This window comes from Manis javanica, chromosome 3 (genome assembly GCF_040802235.1).
Source record: "Manis javanica isolate MJ-LG chromosome 3, MJ_LKY, whole genome shotgun sequence".
Lineage (NCBI taxonomy): Eukaryota > Metazoa > Chordata > Mammalia > Pholidota > Manidae > Manis > Manis javanica.
The window spans coordinates 211,557,192-211,581,527 of record NC_133158.1 but is presented as its reverse complement, the minus strand read 5'-3'; the positions used below and the strand labels follow the sequence as shown (position 1 = coordinate 211,581,527).

General features: G+C 35.5%; 1 protein-coding gene across 19 annotated transcripts in view; it reads right to left on the bottom strand.

The window, feature by feature from the left end:
- Nucleotides 1-24,336, bottom strand: part of HMBOX1 (homeobox containing 1) — a 163,681-nt gene that overhangs the window by 47,165 nt on the left and 92,180 nt on the right. For all 19 annotated transcript variants that reach the window (XM_073232761.1, XM_017650159.3, XM_037024561.2 and 16 more), the window contains 2 exons: nt 17,360-17,470; nt 4,178-4,331 (listed from right to left, as the gene is read on the bottom strand). In XM_073232761.1, coding sequence (XP_073088862.1) covers nt 4,178-4,331; nt 17,360-17,470 — 265 coding nt within the window. The remainder of the gene's footprint in view (nt 1-4,177; nt 4,332-17,359; nt 17,471-24,336) is intronic.

Here is a 24,336-nt window from a genome sequence, read left to right as displayed (position 1 = left end):
TGAGTCATAAGTGGCCATATACATGTGATTCCATTCATAGGAAATGTCTAGAATAGACAGGTGACGTATATGTAGGGAAAGCAAATTAATGGAAAGCAGATTAATGGTTAACCAGGATTGGAGGGGTCACGGGGAAAGGGGTAACTGCTGTGGGTAAAAGGTTTTTTGGGGAGTGAGTTCTAAAATTGTGGTGATGGTCACATAACTAAATATTCTAAAAAGCATTGAATTGTACACTTTAGGTGAATTTGTATCTTAACAAGTGTTATTAAAAGAATAAATTCAAGATAAAATTTTTTTACACCAGATTACAATGTTTAACTTAATTCTTTCAATTTCATGCTTGTATCTCTTTTATACTGAAAACCTTGGTTCCTAATAACATTAACATGATTGTTTTATTTATCTATATCTATATCTACATCTATATCTGTACAAATAAACATAGAATCTGAATAACAATATTAATATTACCAAAATTAATAAAGACAGTGTAAGGTTTTTATATAGTTCTTTTTATTCCTATGCTGGAAATAAGACCAGGGAAGCATAGTCAAAATACTGTGTTGTAAAGTTATTTGATATAGTTCTTGACTATTTAAGTCACTGCTTGCTTACACACAGTTAAGTTTGTTTGTTTCATTTTATTTTTTTAGGGGTCATCTTCCCCCTCCTTTCCAATCTAATTTTCTTTTATAATTATGTAAATTATCTATATGGTTATAATATCAACACAAGGTATAGTCAGAGAAGTCTACCTTCTATACTGTCCCCTCCAATCTTTTTTTCCTCTTCTATTGGTATTTATTTTATCTCCAATTATTTTATGGTGTACATTTGAAAACAAATTATAAACAAATACATGAATACGCAAATGTAGCTCCCTGTATACAGTTGACACTGCTTTTTTTTTTAAACATTATATTCTGGAGATCACTGTATACAGAGAAGCATTCATTCCAGTAGCTGCAAAAATGCAAAAAAGCATTTCAAACTAACAGCAGTGGCACAGAAGGTCATAGGATTTTCACTCTGTGAAAAGAAAAATTCATTCCTTTTTTCAGGCGCACAGCACTCTATCGTGCGAGCCTCCACATCCAACATGTGATGCACTCTGGTCTATTCAACCGCTCCACTATGAATAGACACAGAGGTTGTATTCAGTTTTTGATATTATTACAAAACAGGGGTGCTGTCTTTTCATATTTTTGCCAATGTATCTTTGAGATAATTTTCTAGAAGTGGGGATGCTGGGTGAAAAGGTGTACCCATGGGTAATCTTCCCTGATATTGTCAAATCCTCTCCATGGAAGTCATTCCATTTTGCATTCCCACAAGCAATGATGAGAGTGCCCATTTCTCTACAGCCCAAACAATATTCAATAGCGTGGACCTTTTGGGGTTTTGCCAATCTGACAGAAAATTTGTGTCTCAGTGTAATTTTAATTTGAATTTCTCTTACCATGAGGTAAATTGACAATCTTTTCATATGTTTAAGGACCACTTGCATTTATTTTTCAGCTGGTATCTTTAGTCGCTTTTTCTACAGTTGTTGGTCTTCTCATTTAAAAATTCTTTATCAGGTAACAAAGTAGCGAATATTTTTTCAACTTTTGTTTTTTAACTTCACTCACAATTTTTTCTCCTCACAGTTTTCTCTTGTGTAATCCAATTAATCAATGCTCTCTTATTGCTTTTGGATTTTGAGTCACAGTTAGCAAAAACTTCACCATTTCCAGGATATGGGGGGAATTACCCAAGTTTTCTTCTGTTATGTATATGGATTCAGGTTTTTGAATCATTTGAAATGCCTTGGTGTATGGTGTGAAGAATGGAAAAAATTTTGACTTAGACTAATGTATTTGAGTAAGGCTAGTATTTATGCTGGCTTTATAGTCTGTGCATATGTATTTATTCACCCATTCAGTCTAGGAAAAAATACCACACATTGCTCTGAGGCTTGGGAATTTTGCATTCCATGGCAGAAAATTTAAAAATTCCACTTTCATAGGATGAAAGTCATACTGGGACCTTTTGTTCTACTGCTGTTAAATACTTTAAAATGCTTCCTATATTTATGCAACTATTGGAATAAACAACCTATCTCATAATTGCTTGTGCTAGTAAGATAAAACTAAAACACAGCTAACAATTCCTGAATTAAAGAGACTTACTAATTAAAAATAAGGTGAAAAGTGAAAAGGTAGTTACAGATGGTAACTATGGTGAGCGGTTCGTAATGTATGTAACCGTCAAATTATGTTGCACACCAGAAACTAACAGAATATTGTATGTCAACTATAACTCAATTTTTTTTTCAAAAAAGTGAAAATTAAGATTAAATGGAAGTCTATACAGGGTAAGTGCTCAATATCTTTTAAACTGAAATTTAATCAGTGTGATTCTGTGGCTAGCTCCTGCTGCCTTGGAAAAAAATTAAGAAGAATTGCAAAGCCTTCAAGGTTTGATTCTGAGAATGCATTAGGAGTATCACCTATCATTATTAATGTCTATTTTTAAATAATCCTTCCTCACACTGACATTATGTGAAAAATGTATATTGATATCTTCATGAAAATATTAAATGGCTGAGTCAGCACAATTAGAACTTAACTAGAAACTATACCAACGCTTATTTTGTTACCCAGAGGAAAATATACAATATTGCATTAATAATTTAAGTTAGATGTTACTCAAATTCACATCTGTTACATGGTAAATTCTTATGAGATTTTTTAAAAGACTCAAAACGTCTAGATGAGAAAAACAGAGGAGATTGTACATGTCAGGTTTCCAGGAAAATTACATCTTTTTCACCTTAACCTCTCACGCACATAAAGATTAGTTTTTCCAAAAGAGTGGCTATCTAATCTATAATAAAGAGAGTGAGGAAAATCGCAGATGATAACATCAATGGATTTTCTTTTTTTGATACTGGAGTCAACCTTCTCCTTAAGCAAACTAGTTTCAACTTGATCAGAACAACAAAAACATGGCCTGAACATCAGCATTTTACATCTTCTTCACAGATAGTGATGTTAATGAGCTGGGAAATAACCAGAAATAGGCAGGAAGAGAGATGACAAAAGTCCTAGAGGACATATAATTCATGACTGGTCATTGGAAAACTTCATTTCATAAATGAGGAAGTTACAGCTCAGAGTCTGTGACCCTAAGAAAGTTACATAGCTGATTAATGGAAAAGTCAAAACCATGTTTCAGGTCTTCTGACTGAGTCAAATGCTCTTTCCAGTATGACATTCAACTGGTCAGACTGGGTAAATGGAAAAAAAAGTGAAGCTGGTCAACATAAATATGTATTCTATATCAGTTTAGAAGTTAAACCTAGTTTTGAACATTGGATTCCATTCTTTCCTATTATTTAGATCATTGAGAAATCTCAATATGGAAATGTAATTGTTTTTATGTATATCTAATTAGATTCTCTTTCTCTACATTTAATCTTAGGAAGTAAATATTTTTCTAAAGAAAAACTACTACCTCATTGCATATAAAACCCTCCATCAAAAAAAATTCTGTAAACATTACTTATAGGTAGGAGATTGAAAGGATAATTCTACAACAGGATCCACATTAGATATGGTGAGTATTTCACAAACATATTTAATTTGTATCAATACAGATGGGAAACTGAAGCTGAGGTCAAATTCAAGTTTAAAAACTACTGAGTACCTATTATGGATCAGGTACTGATTGGTGCTACAGTCAGAAGATAAATTACCAAATCAAAGTCAAAAGCATGTATTTCTAACCTTTGGGAATAAGCTCATGTAGGCCATATTCCTTATCAAAGAAAGTTAAATCTCAGTGGCCTCCTACATAATTATCAGTATTTTTGAAGAAAATAAGAAATGAAAGAGTTTTTCCAAATAATAATACAAAGATCTAAAGTAGAAAACATTTCTTCTAAGTTTCTTCAATTACTGAGAATACTATTACGTTATATTGATAGACACGAACTACAATTTTATGAATTCTCAATGGTAAGATGATCTTCTTTCAATAATATAGCATTTATAATACTGTACACCAAAATATTTTTAGAAATAGAACCTAGATCCCAAATTACTTGTTTGAGATGAAAACCAACCAAATCTATCCAAGGTTTTTCTCTTCTAAGTTTGGGAGACTGCTCATAGGAAGGGGAGACATGTACCTTTCCATGACAGCCAGGCACTCCTTTCTCCAGGTAAACCGACTCCCTCGTCGCAGTCGGAAGGTGCCAGACGTGGCAGAGACTGGGGGGGGTGTTTGTCTCCATTCCGGGTCTTCTATTGGAATGGGGGCTGGTCTCATACTTAGTGTAGCCCCTGAAATAAATGGGACATTTTAAGCAAATATCTTGCAACTTATTAAAACCAGTAAGACAAATGTATCATGAACTCAACAACAATAAAATTTTGCCCCTCCACTGAAACTTACTATTTATATTTTTAAATAATTATCTGACCATGGACAGTGACTGTGAACGGGTATGTGGGGGGGACTTGGTGAAGGGGGGAGCCTAGTAAACATAATGTCCTTCATGTAATTGTAGATTAATGATACCAAAATAAAACTAATAAAAAAAAGATGCTATTCATAATAGCAAAAAAAAAAAAAAACAACTGGAAACTAACCAAATGTCCCTCAGTCGATGAATGGACAAATAATATGTGGTCTATCAATACAATGGAACATTACTCAACAATAAGAAGGAGCTGATAAATGGTACACTGTGGATTAACCTCAAAAAGGCTATGCTAAGTGAAAGAAGCCAGCTAAAAGGAGCACATGTCCTCTGATTCCATTCATATGGAAAGCTGAGAAAAGGTGAAATAATGGAGACAGAAAGCAGACTGGTGACTGTCTGGGCCTGGAAGGGGGTGAAGTAGGAAAAAGGGAGGAGGGACTGTGCTATGAAAATGCTCTATGACTGTATATGCTGATGGCTGCACAACTCAGTATATTTACCAAAAATGATTGAATTACATATTTGAAATTAGTGAATTGTACAGTATGTAAATTATACTTGAATAAAGTCTGAAAAATAAAAATAAAAATAATAATAATAATGATAATTATCTGACCAAAATAAAAATCTGAAGGGACAAAAACTCCTCCTTAAAAAATCTATCATTAGTTATTTTAAAGTGACTTTACTTTTCAATTTCTCATTTGTCTTGCATCTTTGTTTATATCATTTTTGAAACAAAGCCCAAAATGTATCTCTTTAGGGAAAGAAGGGAGTATGTATGGTCTTTGGCCCATGTACGGTCTTTCGATTACTTAATCAAGAGCCTCTTCTGAAAAAAATCTCTTCTGAAATTCCTTTAGACACTTTTAATATTTTTGAACAATATATGTTCAGATCCTTTATTACCATTCAAAAGGCATTTGTTTTTGACAAACGGAGCTCTTAAAGAATGTATGCAGGTAGGAAACGAATTTAAAATGACCCTAATTTGTTGTAAACCCTTTAAAAAAAAGTCAAATATAGCATCAAAGAAAGTAAGATATTTGATACGCTTTTGGTCTACTAACTAAATCAGACCTCCCACAGGTGTACTACCTATAATGCTATACTATTTTCTGTTACCTTTTGAATGTAATAAAACCAATAGAAAAAATGTAATTGTGCTATTTTACTAATTCAGACTAGTCTCTTCTCAAATGATCTGAACTGGTGATGACGCATGTATCCATTCATTCACCATTTACCAAACCTTTATTTTTTTTCAACGTGGTTTGCTCTAGACTAGAAGCTATAAATATAAATGAGGAAAGCAAAATTGTCTTTGACCTCCACAGACTTATTTCAAAGAAATTAAAAAGAAACTTGGTATGTGTTTATAGAGTTCAGTCCCCGACTCTCCCCACTGTTCTCTCATTCTTTACACTGTTAAATTCATCTTTCCAAAGCATAATTATGTTTGAATCATTCTACTCATCAAAAACCTCCCAAAAGCTCCCTCTGCCTATGAAATAAACTCCAAACTCTTAATATTGCCCTAGGAAAACAGGTTAGAACGTGTTAGAATTATGTGGAATAAAGCATGTATTAATAAATACACATTTATTTATTTCTTCATAACAGGAATCATACTTTATTTATTGTACCTTACAACTAATTCCATGGGTAGTATTTCTACTTCATGATATATTTGCAGACCCCACTCCCCCAACAGCAACATCTTTATACAAATCTTCTAACAAAGATACCCAATATTTTAACCAATTCTTATTTTCCTCTCCAATCTGCTGTCCTGCAGTCCTTCCCATCTGAGTAAATGGCATCCCTATTCTTCAAATTGCTCAGCTCAAAAATCTCAAATTCATCTTTGACCTATTTCTCCCACATACTACATATTCAATACATAAGCAAATCCTGTCAATTTCATCTTCAACATATATCCAAAATTAGTCCAATACGTATTACCTTCATGGCTACCACTTTAGAACAAGCCAAAGCATAACCTCCTGGCATAGGTTCCAAAAATGGCCCTTCACAGTAAGTCACACTTCCTGGTAATCACACCCTTGAGTTGGGCTGGTCCTGTGATGTGTTTTGACAACAGAAAATGGAAGTAGTTTGACACTAGGTCATAAGTAACTATGCATCTTCTAACAAGATCTAGAGTATTGGCTCTGGGGAAGCCAGCTGCCACATAAGAAGTATGACTAACCTGAGACCACAGTGTTGTAAGGGAGTCCAAGCTAGCCACATGCAGCAAAGGATGCCCAGCCAACCCCCAAGTGCTCTTGCCAAACCCAGTCAGGTGCCAGACATTTGAGGAAAAAAGCCGTTTTGGATATTCTGTTTGCAGTAGACACCATGTGGAAAACTTTAGAACTCAGTGACAGAGAGAAATAAGGCCTTAGGCATATGCTCTCAATGCAGCCATGTGGTAGCCAGCCTCCAAGGTAGTTCCTCAGGATCCCTGCCTCCTGGTGCTCACCCCACTGTGTAGTCCCTTCCTATAGTGCACAAAGATTAGTCTGTGTGGCCAATAACAAATGGTAGAAGTGATGGTATGTCACTTCCGGGATCACATTATAGAACCTCATATGGTGTCTGTCTTGGTTGCTCTGTCTTTTTGATCATTTGCTTGGGGGAAAACCAGCTGCCATGGTGTAAGACACCAATGGTGAGAGCCAAGGAGAGAGCAGTTGATGTCTCTGGGCACAGGCAGTAAGGAACTGGGCCTGCCAACACTCAGGTAAGTCACCTTGGGAGTAGACTGTGTGGCCCCAGTGACCACAGCCCTGGCTGACAGCTCCACTACAACCTCAGGGGAACTCCTTACACAGAGCCATCTTAGCTGAGCCACTCCTGATTCCTGACCCACAGAAATGGTGAGATAATAAATGTTTGCTGTTTTCAGCTGCTAAATTGTAGGGTAACTTGTTGCACAATAATACAGAACTAATGTAAGATATGACAATCGTCTGCAGTTGTTTATTTCCCTGTTTCCCAATATACTATTAGAAGTATTTATTCAGATTTTTTTACTTGGCAGAAAAAAATTTCCCCTTAATAAAGAGATATCACTATTAGTCAGAATGAGCATCTTTTCATGTTTATTGACCATTATATATCCTTTCTTGTGAATTTATATCTTGCCTTTTTCCTTTTGAGTTTATTCCTCTTGTTGGTGTGTAGAAACCACATCAATTGCTAGTCAAATAGATTACAACAATTTTTTCCAGTTTGTTATCTTTTATCTTTATTATAGTGTTTTGTGATCTCCACTTTTATGTAGTCAAACCTGTCAGTTTGTTCTTTTATGATTAATGCATTTTGCATCATTCAGAATATTTTCATAGTTTTCATTGTTTAAACCCTTAATTTCCTGTTGTGTGTGATATAAATATGTAACTTCTTCCATAAATGGACAGATATGTCATCACACAATGCTTTAGAGATTCACAGCTTAAAATGTATGGCAAACTATGGCCTGCTGCCATAGTTCAAATAAAGTTTTATTGGAACACAGCCACATATGTTCATTTACGCATTGTCTGTTACGCAGGGGCAAAGTAGCGGCAACACACAGCCTGCAAAGCTTAAATATTTACTATATGGCCCTTTACAGGAGAAGTTTCTGGTCCCTGGTTTTAAAAATTCCTTGCCTATACACTATGAAACTCTAAAGTGAAACCCTTCTTTAGAAAATTCAAGAAAGGGTTCCCTTCTGCCAAAATAACTGGGCAATTAGGTCTGGGCCTAATTTAAACTTAACAAAGCTCAGGCATAAGAAGAAACTAAGGGGTTGATAGGTTTCAAAGTCTTTGCTTTGACACTTTTCTAAACACAAGCAGGAATTACAGCAGCTCAGGGCTCTGGGTCCACCTAGGCCAGAGTACATACATTTTATTCCACAACATGAGAAAAGGTCCAAACAGATCTAAGCTGCTATCTTTAACAGCTGTTGAAGACGGAGGAGACAGACTGGGTATAGTAGCAGGCGCTCTCATCTGAGTCCCGGCTCTGGCTGAAGGATGGGGAGGTTCAGGGCTTCAGTGGGCAGAGACAGGGAGCAGGTCAGTCAGTCACAGCTAGTACTCCAGGTCTCTAACCATGGCATGCTTTCTTACTTAAGTAGACTGATAAATGGGGGCAAATAGAACAAAGAACACAAAGAATCTTCACTCAACCATGAGGCTGAAGGAAATAAATCAACCGATACAATGGTTCTTTCTTGGTATTGGGGTTTATTGGTAACATAATTATGCCTCTTTATAACTATGCATTGTGCAGATTTTATGTAAAAAGGATATTTAAATGAATAAAATTTGGTTAAGAAGAAAAAGAAATTGGTTAAGAAGAAAAAGATAAAGAAGGAAGGACGGAAGAAGAGAAGAGAGAAGTAGTGGTATGGTTACATTAAAAAAATAATGGGCAATTTATGTACAGAAGCTGGAAACTATGAATAAATTCAAACTTGTAAATCTACTTAATTTGAAACATAATATTACAACATTACTTTTGAGGTTTTTTTTCTTTCTCCTTTTCCTCTTCAGTGTAGCAGTATTTAAAAATAACACCAGAAGCCCTCTGGAAACACTCCAATAAGACTTGTTCTGGAAACTTTGGTTAATCTTGTTTTGGTTAAAATAGATGGAAAGCAATGAATAGCCCAAGAATGGGCTCAAAATAATGGACTTCAACAGAAAAATATGAAAATACTAGATGCAGCAACAATGTGTATAAGACTTTAAACCTGTCTGAAGTAAAGTATAGGAGCTCTGGGTGGCTCAAGAACCCACTTTTTTTTTTCCTTACAGGAAGTGTGTTACCTATTTTCTTTATAGGAACGTTTTTTCCACGTTGTATCTGCGCTCCTATTAAGACAAAATTTTTGCATTTTCCTAGCAAATCTAAACCCAAGAGGGAAAAAAAGTTCTTCCTAATTTGCTGACAGATTTTTAAATTTTGGTAAATGTTCTCTCTCTGTATACATGATAATTATCTTGCTTATCAGGTTTACTTGTGGGTGAGCCTTTGCCAATCAGCTAATAAAGGAATGACTACAAGCATGTCATTACTACTCCATTCATAGAAATGCTTCTCCAAAAATAATTTCCCGTCTTCCCCAGATCACATCCATGATCTCCCTGAGGCTCTGATGCTGCAACAGTGAAGGAAGGAGGCATTACTTCTGATCTCCTGTGCTTGCTGCATAAGCCTCTTGGCAAACTTTATTTCATTGTTTAATTTAAAAATAGGCAGAATCAGAGCCATGAGCCAAGAAGAATTCAGCAAACCCTGTCTGCTATAGTAATGCTTAAATTAGGCAAAGGAAAAGACTACTGAGCATAAACTGATTAAATAAAGGGGTTTTTGCTGTCAACCATGCTGAATTTAGTATTCACTTCTTTAAAAAAAAAGTAGGCATTTCTTGCAAATGTTTTCATAAGAAACAAAATAAAATGTACATGATCAGTTTCCCTCAGCCTATTTTATTCATACGTCTTGGCAGATCTTGGGTTATGTTGGGAAATTCTGATGCTGGGACTGTTTATTAGAGAACTACACTATATCTAAATCTATTAGATCATCAGTAAAAATAACCTGAATATCCCTTCTATTATTTCTCCCGCTGAGTCCAATTAAAGAGAGGCTTAAAAAATCCAAATCCAAATGGATCCAGAGTGAAGCGGTTGAAAAAGAAAACTTCAAAGTAGAGAGAGAGAAATGCTCTGAGCCCAGGAAAAAGAGATACAGAATGCACACACTTTTTTTTGTTTTCTAAAGGCTTGAATTTAAAGAAAAGATGAAAAGTACTCTTTCACTTCGTGATTTTCCTAATTTTACATTTTGTTTCAGAATCTACACAAAAGGTTGGTCCATTTACATTTCTTCTGATGAGATTTCTATATTGGATAGAAAAAAATTATGTAAAGCCAATTCATATAAAGATGCCTTTAAAAAAATAGCTATAAAGCCTGAATAGTATTCCATTGAACAGATAATACCATAATTTATTTAACCAGTTCTTGACTGAGGGACATTTAAGTGACTTCCAGTCATCCCTGCAGTGACTTGCAAAGAAGATTCTGATATAGAATAAGCAACTATTGACTAGACAATGGATATGCCATTCTTAGATGCTAATGTAATTTTAGTTCATCTTATTCAGACATGGCAGTAGTTCCAAAGTGTCCATGGAGTAAGAAGAAACAATATAATTCTTTAGCTAAAATCAAAGTTTATTTTAAAGTTAATAAAATAAAACATCATTCATCTAAAAGAATTCTATGCCATACTAACTTTTATAATAAAGGCAGAAATGCAAAGAAAAATTGAAGATAATTAAATTTCAACTGCTAACATCCAATTACTGTTGATGCAACAAAAACTACTAGTTGATAACGAACTCATCCTCTTCTCTTCAGCTAACTTTAAATTATGTCCCATAGAAAATTTGACTGGAAAGAACTCAGAACCAGTATGGATTTGGTTTTCAAATAAGAAATAGAAAGTTCTTTAAAAAGGGAGAGCTGGTACTGCAACTTCACTGAAAAAGAGGTGCGTATAATTAGGAGATTTTATTCTTAAAAGGAGGCACTGTTTCCTTTACAAAAATCTCCTAATCAATAGCTTCCTGATGATGGGTGAGCCTAGCTCTGGTTCCAAGATAAACTGAAATAGGAAATAAGATTAAAAATGGAAATAAAACTATTTTTTAAAAAAACATCTTCAAAAGAACACTAACTGTATTTCCCCAGTGCTAAAAACTGGATTCCAACAGTAGTTTTCCACAGTTGGCAGTGCTACCCGATGAGCTGCAACGATGCAGCTGCAGCCTGAGAGCTCAGTCCTCCCTCCTGTTTCTAGTGGATTCAGTTTCCTGGTATCCTAGTCCCTGCCTGGGTTTGAGCCCAGCCCTGAAATCCTAGTGTGGGAATTTAGCCTCACCAACTGTGATGAGATTATATGTAAAGGCACGGTTGTAATTGCCTGCCAAATCCTGGAGACAAAAATCTTTTCTCTCATGGAAGCTGATTCCCTGATACAGTTGACTAGTGTTTGTCCTCCCAATTCTTTATTGCTCTGCCCCATACATTCTGGAACATCCTGACAATCTTGTTGGTATTTCCTCTAGTAGCCAATTGCTGGAATGTAACCAGGCTTTTAAAACTCCTGGCGCAGTTCCTTATTTACCTAGCCAAACCCTTGCTTAGCTCCTCTATTAAGCAGATCAAGTTCCAAGTATTTGTCCCTCTCAAACTGATTTGCTCTGCTGGGAGTCACAGGAGGAGGGATGTCTTTGGAAAGACTGTTTAGAGCTGAGATTGAGGTATTGCTTCAACTATGATACCTTAAGACTGTTCTATATGGTAGCCATTAGCCACTGTGGCTATTGAGCACTTGAAACATGGCTGATTGGAAATACGTGTTTTAAGTGTGAAGTACACGTTGGATTTCAAAGAATCAGTACAAAAATAAGAAGGAAAGAAAAAAAAATCTCAAAAATCTTTTAAAGTACTGACTGAATGAAATGTTAATTCATATTTGTTAAATAAAGTATATCATTAAAATTAATTTCAGCTATTTCTACTTTTTAAAATGTGGCTACTAGATAACTTAAAAATTATACCTGTCATTTGCATTATATTTTTACTAAATTGTGCTGCTTTAGAACACTTAATTAATGGCAGCTATAACAGAGTCATTATTTTGGGAGGTTTGCTTGTGTATCTAGGTATCATGAGAAAAATATCTAAAAATGCAGGTTGTTCTTGGCAGAAAACTGTCATGTAATAAATGCTGAGGGAATGCTAGATTGGCTTTGGATCATCACCACTTTGCAATCCCTACTGGAATAACTGATTCAAGTAAGCACCAACAGCTGATGCTAAGACCACTGGCAAAAGGTTTTGAGGAAGAGGATATTCCTCCAGAGGCAAAATGATGTCCTACAGATTATTTACAAACTGCAAAGATAAGATCTGGTGATAACTACTTTAACAAATGATCAAACATAGCACATGAATAATGCTACAACCTGACATCACATGCCTCTCGATATGTGGTAATGTGAGGTAAACATTACCTCAAAGCATTTTGCCCCAATGTTATATTGTGAAAATTTTCAGACACAGCAGCAATGAAAGACTTTTATAGTTAAAATATGTATTCATACCATCTAATATTTTACTGTAACTACTTTATCACATACTTATCCATCTCCCTATACATTTTATTTTGATGTATTTCAGAGTCAATTGCAGCCATTAGTACATGCCCTCCCCAAATAATCTATGAAGTACTCTTGTCAAAAATGTTTAACCTGATTCTAATCTAGCCTCTAATCCTAACATCCAGTTTACAGGAAATACAAGGGATATACAGGAACAAGTTAACTGACACTGAAGAGAAAAATATAAAAATCCAGAAGGTGGGACAGTCTGCATGATTAGATGGCTTAAAACTCTCTGTCATGAAAAAAAAAAGGTTTGAGTAACTAGATTTAAGAGTCTGAAGAGACATAACAAAGAATTTCATTCTGTCAACCTAAATCAGATACTATTTAATAAGAAACATTATAAAAGACATTCATGCAACAATTAAAGAAATGTGAATATGGACTGGATATTAGGTGATATTATGGAATTATATTATTTTTTCTTAAATGTAATAATAAGGACTGTGGTTATGTAGGCCATTACCTTTTCTCAGGAGATGAATGCTGGAGAGAGTGTGTATGTGTAAACACACATATATACATATAGGTATATATAATTTTTAAAATTTATTCATTATTAATTTTATAGGGATAGAGCAAATATAGCAAAATGTTAATTATTGTATCAAAAAAGAGGATAAGCTTGTGTTCACCTTGCTGGTTTTTCAACTCTTCTGTACATCTGAAACACCTCAAAATAGAAACTGGGGAGCAGGGTAGGTAAAAAAACAAATTCATTGCAGAGAGGCTGATAGAGTCTGTTCTGTTTTGTCATACCTGGGCCTTTCAGACTGATAATGTGGTCTTTGAAAGAAATCCTGCCACAGACACACATACACAAGTATGTCTCTATAGCATTTTTTACTTCCATCTCAGAGCCAATGCTATTACATATTAGCTGAGAATCTTCAACATGCAAAACTCCGACTGATGATTCAGCCTGTGGTTGACACTGTGGAATTACAGAGGGCAGCTCAGTTACAAGGTTAAGCCTGACCTTAGGCTCACTGCCCCCTGTCTGTGAACGTATAGACTGAGACAGGCTGTAGCATAATTTCAGAGTTTGCTTTATATATCACTTGTTAAAAGTATCCTGCAACAGATTTTGTCCATTCCTGGCAACTTCAGATGTAAACATTTGTGCCATCTTTTTCCTTAAAACTTCATTCTGCTTTCCAACCTACTGCTGCTCCCAAAGATATCAGGGCAACTTCACTCTAAAGTCCAAAGATATATTCATCACCCAGTAATTAGAATTAGAAACAGAAAATTATTAAGCAGAGATCACTGGATATGGCTAGCATGAACTAAATAAAAATTATTAAATTTATATAACTAATTAAAACAAGATTTTCCAAAACAATGCCTAGATATGGAATCTTATGTGTATGTACAGTTAAGGAAAAGAAAATTGGCCACTAACCAATCATAATTTTTGTTTCAAATTATGGTTAGAAATATCATATAACCTGGTACAGGTAACGAGTTAGCAGAAAGAGAAATTAAGAAAACCATCCCATTTACATTTGCATCAAAAAGAATAAAATATCCAGAAATAAATCTGACCAGGAGGTAAAAGACCTGGGCTCTGAAAAATATTATACATTGGTGAAAGAAACTGAAGATGACAAAAATAAATGTAAAGTTATTCCATGCTCATGGACTGGAAAAGTTATTGTTAAAATGGCTATACTAACCAAAACAATCTAGTTTCAGTGCAATCCCTATCAAAATACAAATGGCATTTTTCACAGAACTAGAGGAAATAATCCTAACATTTATATGAAACCACAAAATGCCCCAAATAACCGAAGCAATCTTGAGAAGGAAGAACAAAATTGGTGGTATCATACTCCCTGGTTTCAAACTATACCACAAAGCTACAGTGATCAAAACAGTATGGTACTGGCACAAGAAGAGACATACGATCAATGTAACAGAATAGAGAGCCCAGAAATAAACCCATACGTAGATGGTCAATTAATATATGACAAAGGAGGCAAGAATACATAAATGGGAGAAAAAAACAGTCTCTTCAATAAATGGTAATGAGAAGACTGGACAGCTATATGCAAAAGAATGAAACTGGACCCTGGTCTTATACTATACACAAAAATTAACTCAAAATGGATTAAAGACCTAAATATAAGACTTGAAGCCATAAAACTCCTAAAAAAAAATATAGGCAGTAAACTCTTGAACATCAGCATTAGTGATTCTTTTCTGGGTATGTCTTCCAAGGGAAGGGAGACAAAAGCAAAAATGAACAATTGGGGGCAGAGGATCTGAAGAGACACTTCTCCAAAGTGGAAATTCAGATGGCCAACAGGCATATTAAAAGATGCTTCACATCTCTAATCATCAGAGAAATGCAAATTAAAACCACAGTGAGATATCATCCCACACCAGTTAGGTTGGCCAACATCCAAAAGACAAGCAACAACAAATGCTGGTGAGGATGCGGGGGGAGGGGAACCCTCCTACACTGCTGGTGGGAATGTAAGTTAGTTCAATCACTGTGGAAAGCAATATGGACATTCCTCAAAAACATAAAAATAGAAATACCATCTGACCCAGGAATTCCACTCCTAGGAATTTACCCTAAGAAAACAGGATCACAGATTCCAAAAGACATATGCACCCCTATGTTTACTGCAGTATTACTTACAATAGCCAAGACATGGAAGCAATCTAAGTGTCCATCAGGAGATGAATGGATAAAGAAGATGTGAATAATATACACAATGGAATATTATTCAGTCATAAGAAGAAAACAAATCTTACATTTGTAAAAATATGGATGGAGCTAGAGGGTATTATGCTCAGTGAAATAAGCCAGGCAGAGAAAAACAAGTACCAAATGATTTCACTCATCTGTGGAGTATAAGAACAAAGCAAAACTGAAGGAACAAAACAGCAGTAGACTCACAGAACCCAAGAATGGACTAGCAGTTACCAAAGGGAAAGGGGTTGGGGAAGACGGGTAGGAAGGGAGGGATAACAGGATTAAGAGGTATTATGATTAGTGCAGATAATATAGCGGGAGCCCAGGAAAGGCAGTATAACACAGAGAAGACAAGTAGTGACTCTATAGCATCTTACTATACTGATGGACAGTGACTGTAATGGGGTATGAGGGGGACTTGATAATAGGGGGGAATGTAGTAACCACTATGCTGTTCATGTGAAACCTGGGCATAAGATTGTGTATCAATGATACCTTAATAAAATAAAATTTTAATTAAAAAAAACAAAACAAGTGGGACTACATCAAACTAAAAAGCTTCCATACAGCAAAAAACACATCAACAAAACAAAAAGACAACCCACTAAATGAGAGGAAATATTTGTAAATGATATATCTGATTACAATAAGGATATATAACATGTAAAATAGATAAACAACTCATACAACTCAATGCCAAAAAAACAAGTAATCCAATTAAAAAATAGGCAGAGGGCCTGAACAGACATTTTTCAAAAAAGACATACCATATAACCAACAGACACATGAAAAGATGCTCAACATCACTAATCATCAGAGTAATGCAAACAAAACCACGAGATAAAAGCTCACACCAGTCAGAATGGTGAGTATCAAAAATACAATAAATAACAAGTATTGGTGAGGATGTGGAGAACAGAGAACCCTTGTATACTGTTGGTCAGAATGTGAACTGGTGCAGCCACTATGGGAAGCAGTAAGGAAGTTTCTTATAAAACTAAAAACAGGGATGCCATAGAACCCATTCCACCTCTGATGATTTACCTGAGAAAAACAAAATCACTAATTTGAAAAGATACAAACACTCTTATGGTTACTGAAGCATTATTTATAATAGCCAACATATGGAAGCAATCTAAGCACTCAATCCTCAGATGAATGGGTAAAGAAGATGTGATACATATATATATAAAAGAAGATTACTCAGCCATAAAAAAGACTGAAATTGCCATTGTGATAATGTAAATGGACCTTGAGGCTACTATGCTAAGTAAATAACCAAAGACAAATACCATATGATTTTACCTGTATGTGGAATCTAAAAAACAAAGCAAATCTAAAAAACAAGCAAATTCATAGACACAGAGAACACACTGGTGGCTCCCATAGGAAGGCAGGGCAAAATAGATGAAGGGGATAAAGATGTACCAACTTCCAATTATAAAATGAATTAGTCACAGGGATGAAAGTACAGCATAGGGAATATAATCAATAATGTAATTTTTTCTATGATGATAGATTGTAACTACACTTAGCATGGTGAGCATTTAGTAACATATGTAATTGCCAAATCACTGTGTTGTACATCTGAAGTCAATATAATATTGTATATCAACTATATATAAATATATTTTAAAAAGCATAAAAATATTATAACCTAGAAACAAAAATTTAAAAAGGGGGTAGAAATATCATATAACCTAGAAACAAAGAGGTGCCTTGGAAGGAGGAGTGAAGATGACAAGATAGTTTTAGACACTAAACTAAAAACCGGTACAATCAGGGATCATGTTGTTACAGTTAAAGAGTTTTCTTTGACATAAAGGCACAACAGTAAAATATGAAATTGCTTTAGTGAAGACAAGTCAGCAAATGGATTCAATAAAGTAACTATATTTGTCTTGCTTCAGATGCAATAAAAAAAAAAAGAAATGATATTTACCAGGGTTTGTCTTCTCAAGTTGATACCATCGGTAAAATGCTCTTTTCTTCTGTTCACTCAGGTCTGATCCCTGCTGCAACAGCCAGTGAGAGATCCGGCTCTGACTGATACCTATGTAGAAAGAGAAATAGCTGCTGTGGGTACAGAAAGCACAGGGAATTCCCAAGGGTTCTAGGTCACTGGGTGCTTTCTTCTCTGTTACTCTGTAAGCAAGCGCTGTTTGAGCAAACTCTTTAACATTGAGCTTCTTTGTAAAGGCTGACTGCACTGGGTATGATATATTCAGAAATGATCTATTAGAGGTCGAAGCATTTTATTGACCAAGACTTGAAAGTGGTCTCTAAGGCTGATCTCTAAACCAGGTCCATGAACATCAGATAAATGAAGAGATTCCTAAGCAGCAGTCATTTGTCAGAAGTTGATTAGATGTGTGCTCCTTCAACCACCATCACCTTTGCCCCAATCCTGGTTTAGAATATTAGGGCTTTTACTAGAAATCGAGAGGAAAAAAAAATCAACCCAGTAAGTTTCATTATTAATACTGATAAAAAGATTTAGGGACTGGCAAAGGAGAGGTCACCGAAAATATCCTCTTCCATAAGGTTTGTGGCTTACTTGTTAATTCATTAGGCTTTTCCAAACTAGTTACCGTTAGTACAGATAACCAAGAATTGAAATACTTTTACAGTTATGCTGCATATGACCTCTTAAGAAATCATATGCAAAAGGTAAAGATGTTCTTCTAACAAACAGACTTATTGAAAAACTGAATAGAATATAAAGCAGTATTTTTCAGCTATCACTAAGAGGTTCTTGACAGCAACTAATTAGAAATGTGAAAAAGCTCCCCATGTAAAAGTAAAAAAGCATGTCTAAAACTTACTAGTATGAGAATTGCATGCTCCTTCTGATCATTACAGCTATTCCAAAAATGAATAATTCAACATACAACAGGCAAAAGCAAAGAAAAACAGGAAAGATAAAACTGTCTTGTACACTCACAAGGCACTTTCCACAAGACCATTCAGCTATCAGAGAGTTAAAAGTATCTAAACTCTCCCAAGGAATTACTTATGGTAACTGGGTAGTACTGAATCCCACCTGTGCCAACACCTGTTTAAAGCTATAATGCACAACAGGAAGAGTGGTTTTCAGGAAGTAATCACACCTCCTAACATAAGAAGCAGCAGGAGGTCTGGGGATAATATTTAACTCATTAAAAGCAAGCAACTAGAATTTCATACATTTAAAAACCTATGTTAAAAAAGAAAATTTGAGGATATGGGAAAGAGGAGTTTTGTTAAAAGGGGTGGGCTGCTAAGCAAGGCTCTCTGACTGGAAGGAAACCTTTCATTTCAAAGGGTGAAATTCAGGTTTTCACAACCTAACTCATTACATTCTCAAGTAGTTCACACAGCAGTTTTCCAATGGACTGAAGACCTACGGGATACAGGTGCTGGCAGGAGTAGTGCATGCTTGTTCTAAGAGAACCCAAATTATTATAGATAAATTGCCTATGTTTAGCGATGCTTCCAACCAAAACTCTAGTTTTAGACTTACTATTCTTTACACTACTTTTAAACAAGACTGAAGAAAACAACCATTTACCACCATGAAATCAAAACTGATTTTCATGTCAACAAAACTATTTCATATGGATGCTTTATTGGTACCAGATTACTCAAAAACAGAGAGAATTTGAGGAAAATCTGTTTAAAAATATATAATGGTTCTGTTACTTTTGGTATTAAATCTTCCTCACACCGTCTGATCACACACAGACCAAACTACAGAACCCAGTAGGTATTAGGCTATATAGGTACTGGCTATGCTATACTAGGGGAAAAGAGTAAAAGCCCATCAAAAGGTTATTAAATTAAGATATATTCACATAATAAATACGCAGCAGACTTTTAAATTTAATGTTCTAAACGGCCATCAAAAACAACAGAAAACCAAAATCAAACAAACAAAAAGCCATTAATACCAAATGTTGGCAAGGACATGAGTATATGCCCTCACACTGCTGACAGAAGGATAAAATGACAAGGCCACTTTGGGAAACAAGTGGGTAGAATCTACTAATGCTGAACATCAGCATACAAATGACGGAGCAATTTTCCTCAGTATGTAGCACAGAAATATGTATATACTCAACAGAAATGTGTTCAAAAGACATGTACAAGAAGGCTTATATTAGCATTAACCATACTAATTCCCAATTTGAAACAAGTCAAATCCCCATCAACAGGAAAATGCTGAAATTGTGATATTCACACATTCTACTATAGGCTACTATACCACACAGAAAAAGGATAAATTACTGCTATATTCAACTCCATGGATAAATCTCACAAAAATAACACTGGCCAAAAAAAATCAGATACACCCAAGAAAAGCTACCCACAGCTGTGTGATTTATACAAATTAAAAAAAAACAGACACAAGTTCTACACCCAGAGGGCAATCAGAATGGTGGGCACCTACGGTTGGGAGGGAGGAGGCTCAGCACTTGGGAGTCAGCAGAGGAGGCTCTGCAGGGACGACCAGCACTGTTCACGGTCCTCATCTGGATGACGGCTGCCTTCACTTTGTAAAAGTCATTAAGCTAGACGCTGTTTTCTGTATGTATTTCAATGAAAAAGAACTTTTCTTGAAAAAAAAACCTTTCAAATTCTATGTAGTGTTTTAAAAAATAAAGCAAATGGATATGTGTCAATATGGAAAGACACCCATGATATAAACGAAAAACTCTAGTTTTATTAGTACATATTTTTACATACTCTACATTGTTTTGAATAGTAACAAAAGTTTACATATAGCCAAAGCGACACAATATGAATTTAGAATGGCAGACTCTTCCAACATTGTATACCACTATACTATTTTCTTAATCTTTCTACAAATATGCATTAATATATTTTATTTTTAAGCTCTCCCTATAAATAATATAAATGCTTTATTAGTTGTTTATTATAAACATAATAATGAAGTTAACAAGGTGCAAAAAGAAGTTAATTTCAGCTTTTCCTCATTGACTCCAGTCTGAGGCAAGCAATGTTAAGTGTTAATGTGTATTGTTCCACAATTTTTCTATGTGTAACTATTATTTTAATAAAACAAAGGGAGAAAAGGTAATAAAGAATATCCTTCTGTCTAGTCCTTTATGTAAACAGGACAGAAACAAAGAACTTCTTCCCTGTAAATTTAATCTGTTTTTATATAATAAATACACAAAACAAAGTAATATAGCAGGTAGTTTTTCCCAGAAGAGGCACTATAAAAGTTAGTATGTACAGTAACCCATTTTACAATGATTTTTCTTTGTTAGCTGCTTGCTGGTAGTTCAGGACCCTTTAACTCACCCTTCTGGGGCTGGTCCATGCCTTTAGAACTTCAGCGGAGCCAAGTGTCAAAAGGCCCTGCAGCTTCTCTTTACCCTCAGCTTTGGTACTTCCCTTGGGAGAAAATTCCCTTACTCCCCTCTTACTTTCCACTGCTCAAAAAAAATCATTCTCTGCAAGTGTTAGCACCTCAAAACCTCGTTTCTTCATTTCATACTTCAGAAGAAAAGAAAAATTACATGTAACCTTCATATGTTCAGAAACTAAAACTAAGCCCTGATTGATTTCTTTCCAGTCTCATTCACATTCTTTCCTGAGCTTCAGCTGAGGCTCCTTCCAGTTCGAGTGCCACGCTCCCGTCCACTAGAGGGCTCTCCACCACAACCCATTCTTGTCATAAACCCTAAATCTACAGATTTGAATGTTCCTCTTCCACTTCCTGTGAGTGACACTCCTGAGCATTCGTACCACTGTCATCCTTGGAATGATGGATACAACTCTCTAATGCTTTGCTAGCTCCTACAGGCCAGTGTCCCCAGGCTTCAATCCTTCAGCATCTTCTCTCACTCTATACACCCTTCCCTTTGCTCATCTTGACTATCCACAAGGGTTTAAAATATCTGAATACCAGTGACATCCATACCATCTCACACCATCTGCTGGATATATCGCCTCATGAGAATTTCCCACAGGTCTTCAGCAGTTAACGTAATTCATCATCCGGTTCCTTTAAATCTGCTCTTCCTACGTCTCCATCTCAATTTTATCTACTACTCTACTCTTTCCTCTAACTCAGATGTTTACTAAATCCAATCCCTTTCTTTTCCTAAAATTCTCTTCATGTCGCTCCAATCCTCACTCCTGCAGTTTGAAACCTCAGCCTCTTCTGCCTGGACAACTGAAAAAACTGATGAAAAGAACAAGCCATCTAAGATCTCATGATCACATCCCTTTATATTTAGATCATTTCACAGTTGAAAAAGTGAAACGTGATTCTTTAAGCAATTTTCTACTTGAGAATTGCAGTCATCTCTATAATTGACCTTCTACAGTGCAACCAGAGTTATGTCTCAGAATTTTTAAGTTAAAATACATGCATGCATTCTCCATAAAAATACCTCATAAGTACGCAGAGAAAAAAAGTTCTTCCTTACCTCCAACCCTTCTTTTATTCCCTTTCCTAGAGGTATTATTGTTTATTTGGTATGGATACTTCCACTCTTTCCTATGTACTTAATATATAAACATGGGCATATATATACATCTAATTTTTTTTAACACACATTTCAAGTTATTCTACACATAAGTAACTTATGTTTCTCATGTCTTACAATTTTCTAATGTAGTACATTATGAATCTTCAGCATTCTAATGGCTAGACATATTCCATACCACAAATATACCATAATCCATTTAAACACTGACCCATTATTGGATATTTCAGTTGTTGCTAATGTTTTACTATTATAAATGACAATGTAATGAACACTCTATGCATATCTTTGTGCATATGAAGAAATATTTTAGGACCAAGATGCAGGAATGGAGTCTTTGATTCATGGGATCTGAGCAGCATTTAAGTTTGTGACAGATACTACCAGATCGTCCCTCAGAGAAGAGAAGGCTGTACTCAATTTCTGTAGGGTTAGAGTCTCATCACTACTGGTTAAAGTATTAAATTGCGTACAATACTCTAACCGGTAGTGATGAGACTATAATCCTACATTCTGATAACTGAGTATTATAAAACTCATTTTGAAAGTCTGACATTCCTTTTATAAATGTAACACATGCTCAGTATAAAAAAGAATTCTAATCAATTTGGAGGAAAGTGTGAACTTAAGAGGCTTGCTAATAAAAAAAATCCAAATTCTTACCACTTAAAAATAACTATAGTCATTACAAGATCACTCAGCACATGTAGACATACAATAGGCAGAAATAATTACTAAAATGACATCATACTTCAGCCAGAATTTTAAAATGTAAAACCATAAAATTTAGTTCAATTTAACACAAGGAAAAGTTTTTAAATGAGCTAGAGTGAAAACGAAAGATCTACTCAAGTTTAGTAAATATATTTAGAGGGGAAATGAGGCTCCTAAAAGAGTGCACTAAGGCAAGGAAAAAGGATTATACAAGGACATTATTAGGAGGTTGGAAGCATTATTTTCTAACTTCTGGGCAGTAACTAATGTTTCCTGGCTTAAAAAAAACTTAGGAAATTAGCAGAATGTGGCAGCCTGCCTCTTTGATGGCCCCTCATGATCCTCTCGGTCTTTCTACCTTTGTGTAATTTCCTCCAACACTGCCTCAGGGTTGACCTGTATAGCCGATAGAATACGGCACAAATGACAGTCTCCGACTTCTCGGGCTAGGTCATGAGACATTACAACTTCTGAGGGAAGCTAGGGGCCATGTTGTGAGACCACTCAGAAAGACCTATGGAGAAATCCATGTGGCCAACAACTGAGGCATCCTATTAGCCGCTATGCAAGTGAACCACCTTGGAAGTGAATGAATCCTTAGCCTCCCAATGACTGCAACCTCCTAAGTCACCCTGAACCAGAACAACCCGTCTAAGCTGCTCCTAAAAGGTTATTTTGCCCCCTTTCCAGTTAATAACTAAATTCCCTATTTTCAATTCAATTATTTGGTTGGTAAGATTTCTTTATCATGCATTTTTTATTAGTACAGGTTTACTGGTGCTATATTCTCCAGTACTTGTATGCTTGTGTTGTCTTCCACATTTATACTTTGAGGACAACATAATAGGGGAAATTTTTGGAGGAAAGGGGGTTTGACCAGTTTCCTTCAAAATCTGTTAAAGTGGAGTGAGGTAAATGGGAATGGCAGAGAAAGGACCTTTGAAAAGCTAGTCTGCCATAAAGCAATGAAAGCAAAACCTGCTCTACCATACAAACACTGGCAAAAATTGTCAATATCAACTTTTTCAGAACTCTGGAAATTAACCAAAGGCTAGCAACAATCCAAGGAATGCTTATTCAAGAAAAAATGCAGATTTTTAGTAAAAACAGCTACATGACATTTTAACTTGACCTACAACAATCCCTACCATCCCAGCATCAAAGACTTGAAAACCAGTTTTCTTATAATCACAGTGAAAACCAGTAGTGGCCTAGCAGCCAGTGGAGGGGGTAAAACAGGTTTGGAGCCCCCAAAACACCATTCTAAGAGAACTGTCCTTATCTGACCTGTCTTGACAATTCACTAGAAACTCCCATTTGCAAAGCTTGTCCTTATTTTGAGACGATTCAGACCTCATTTGGTGTGAATAGCCTTTACTCTGAGGGAGGAGAAAGAAAAGAAGTGATTTGTTGAAAACAATTGGTGGCAATCATTTAACATCCATTAACATTTACTGAAGTGATGATAACAGTTAAGGCAAACAAGGAGCTGACCAAAGTATTTTAAAAGCTGAGAAATGAGAAGTCTATGACAATTTCTGAAGACCTTTGACATATTTCTGGGAATCTAGAATTCCAGGCATATACATAGGGCTGTGCACATGCCTGGGTCTAAGTGCATGACTGGGACAATGTGCAAGCACAGGAAAACTGTGAAAACCCTAAGCTCTCACTGCTACCTGACCTTAAGACATGTGCAAAGAGA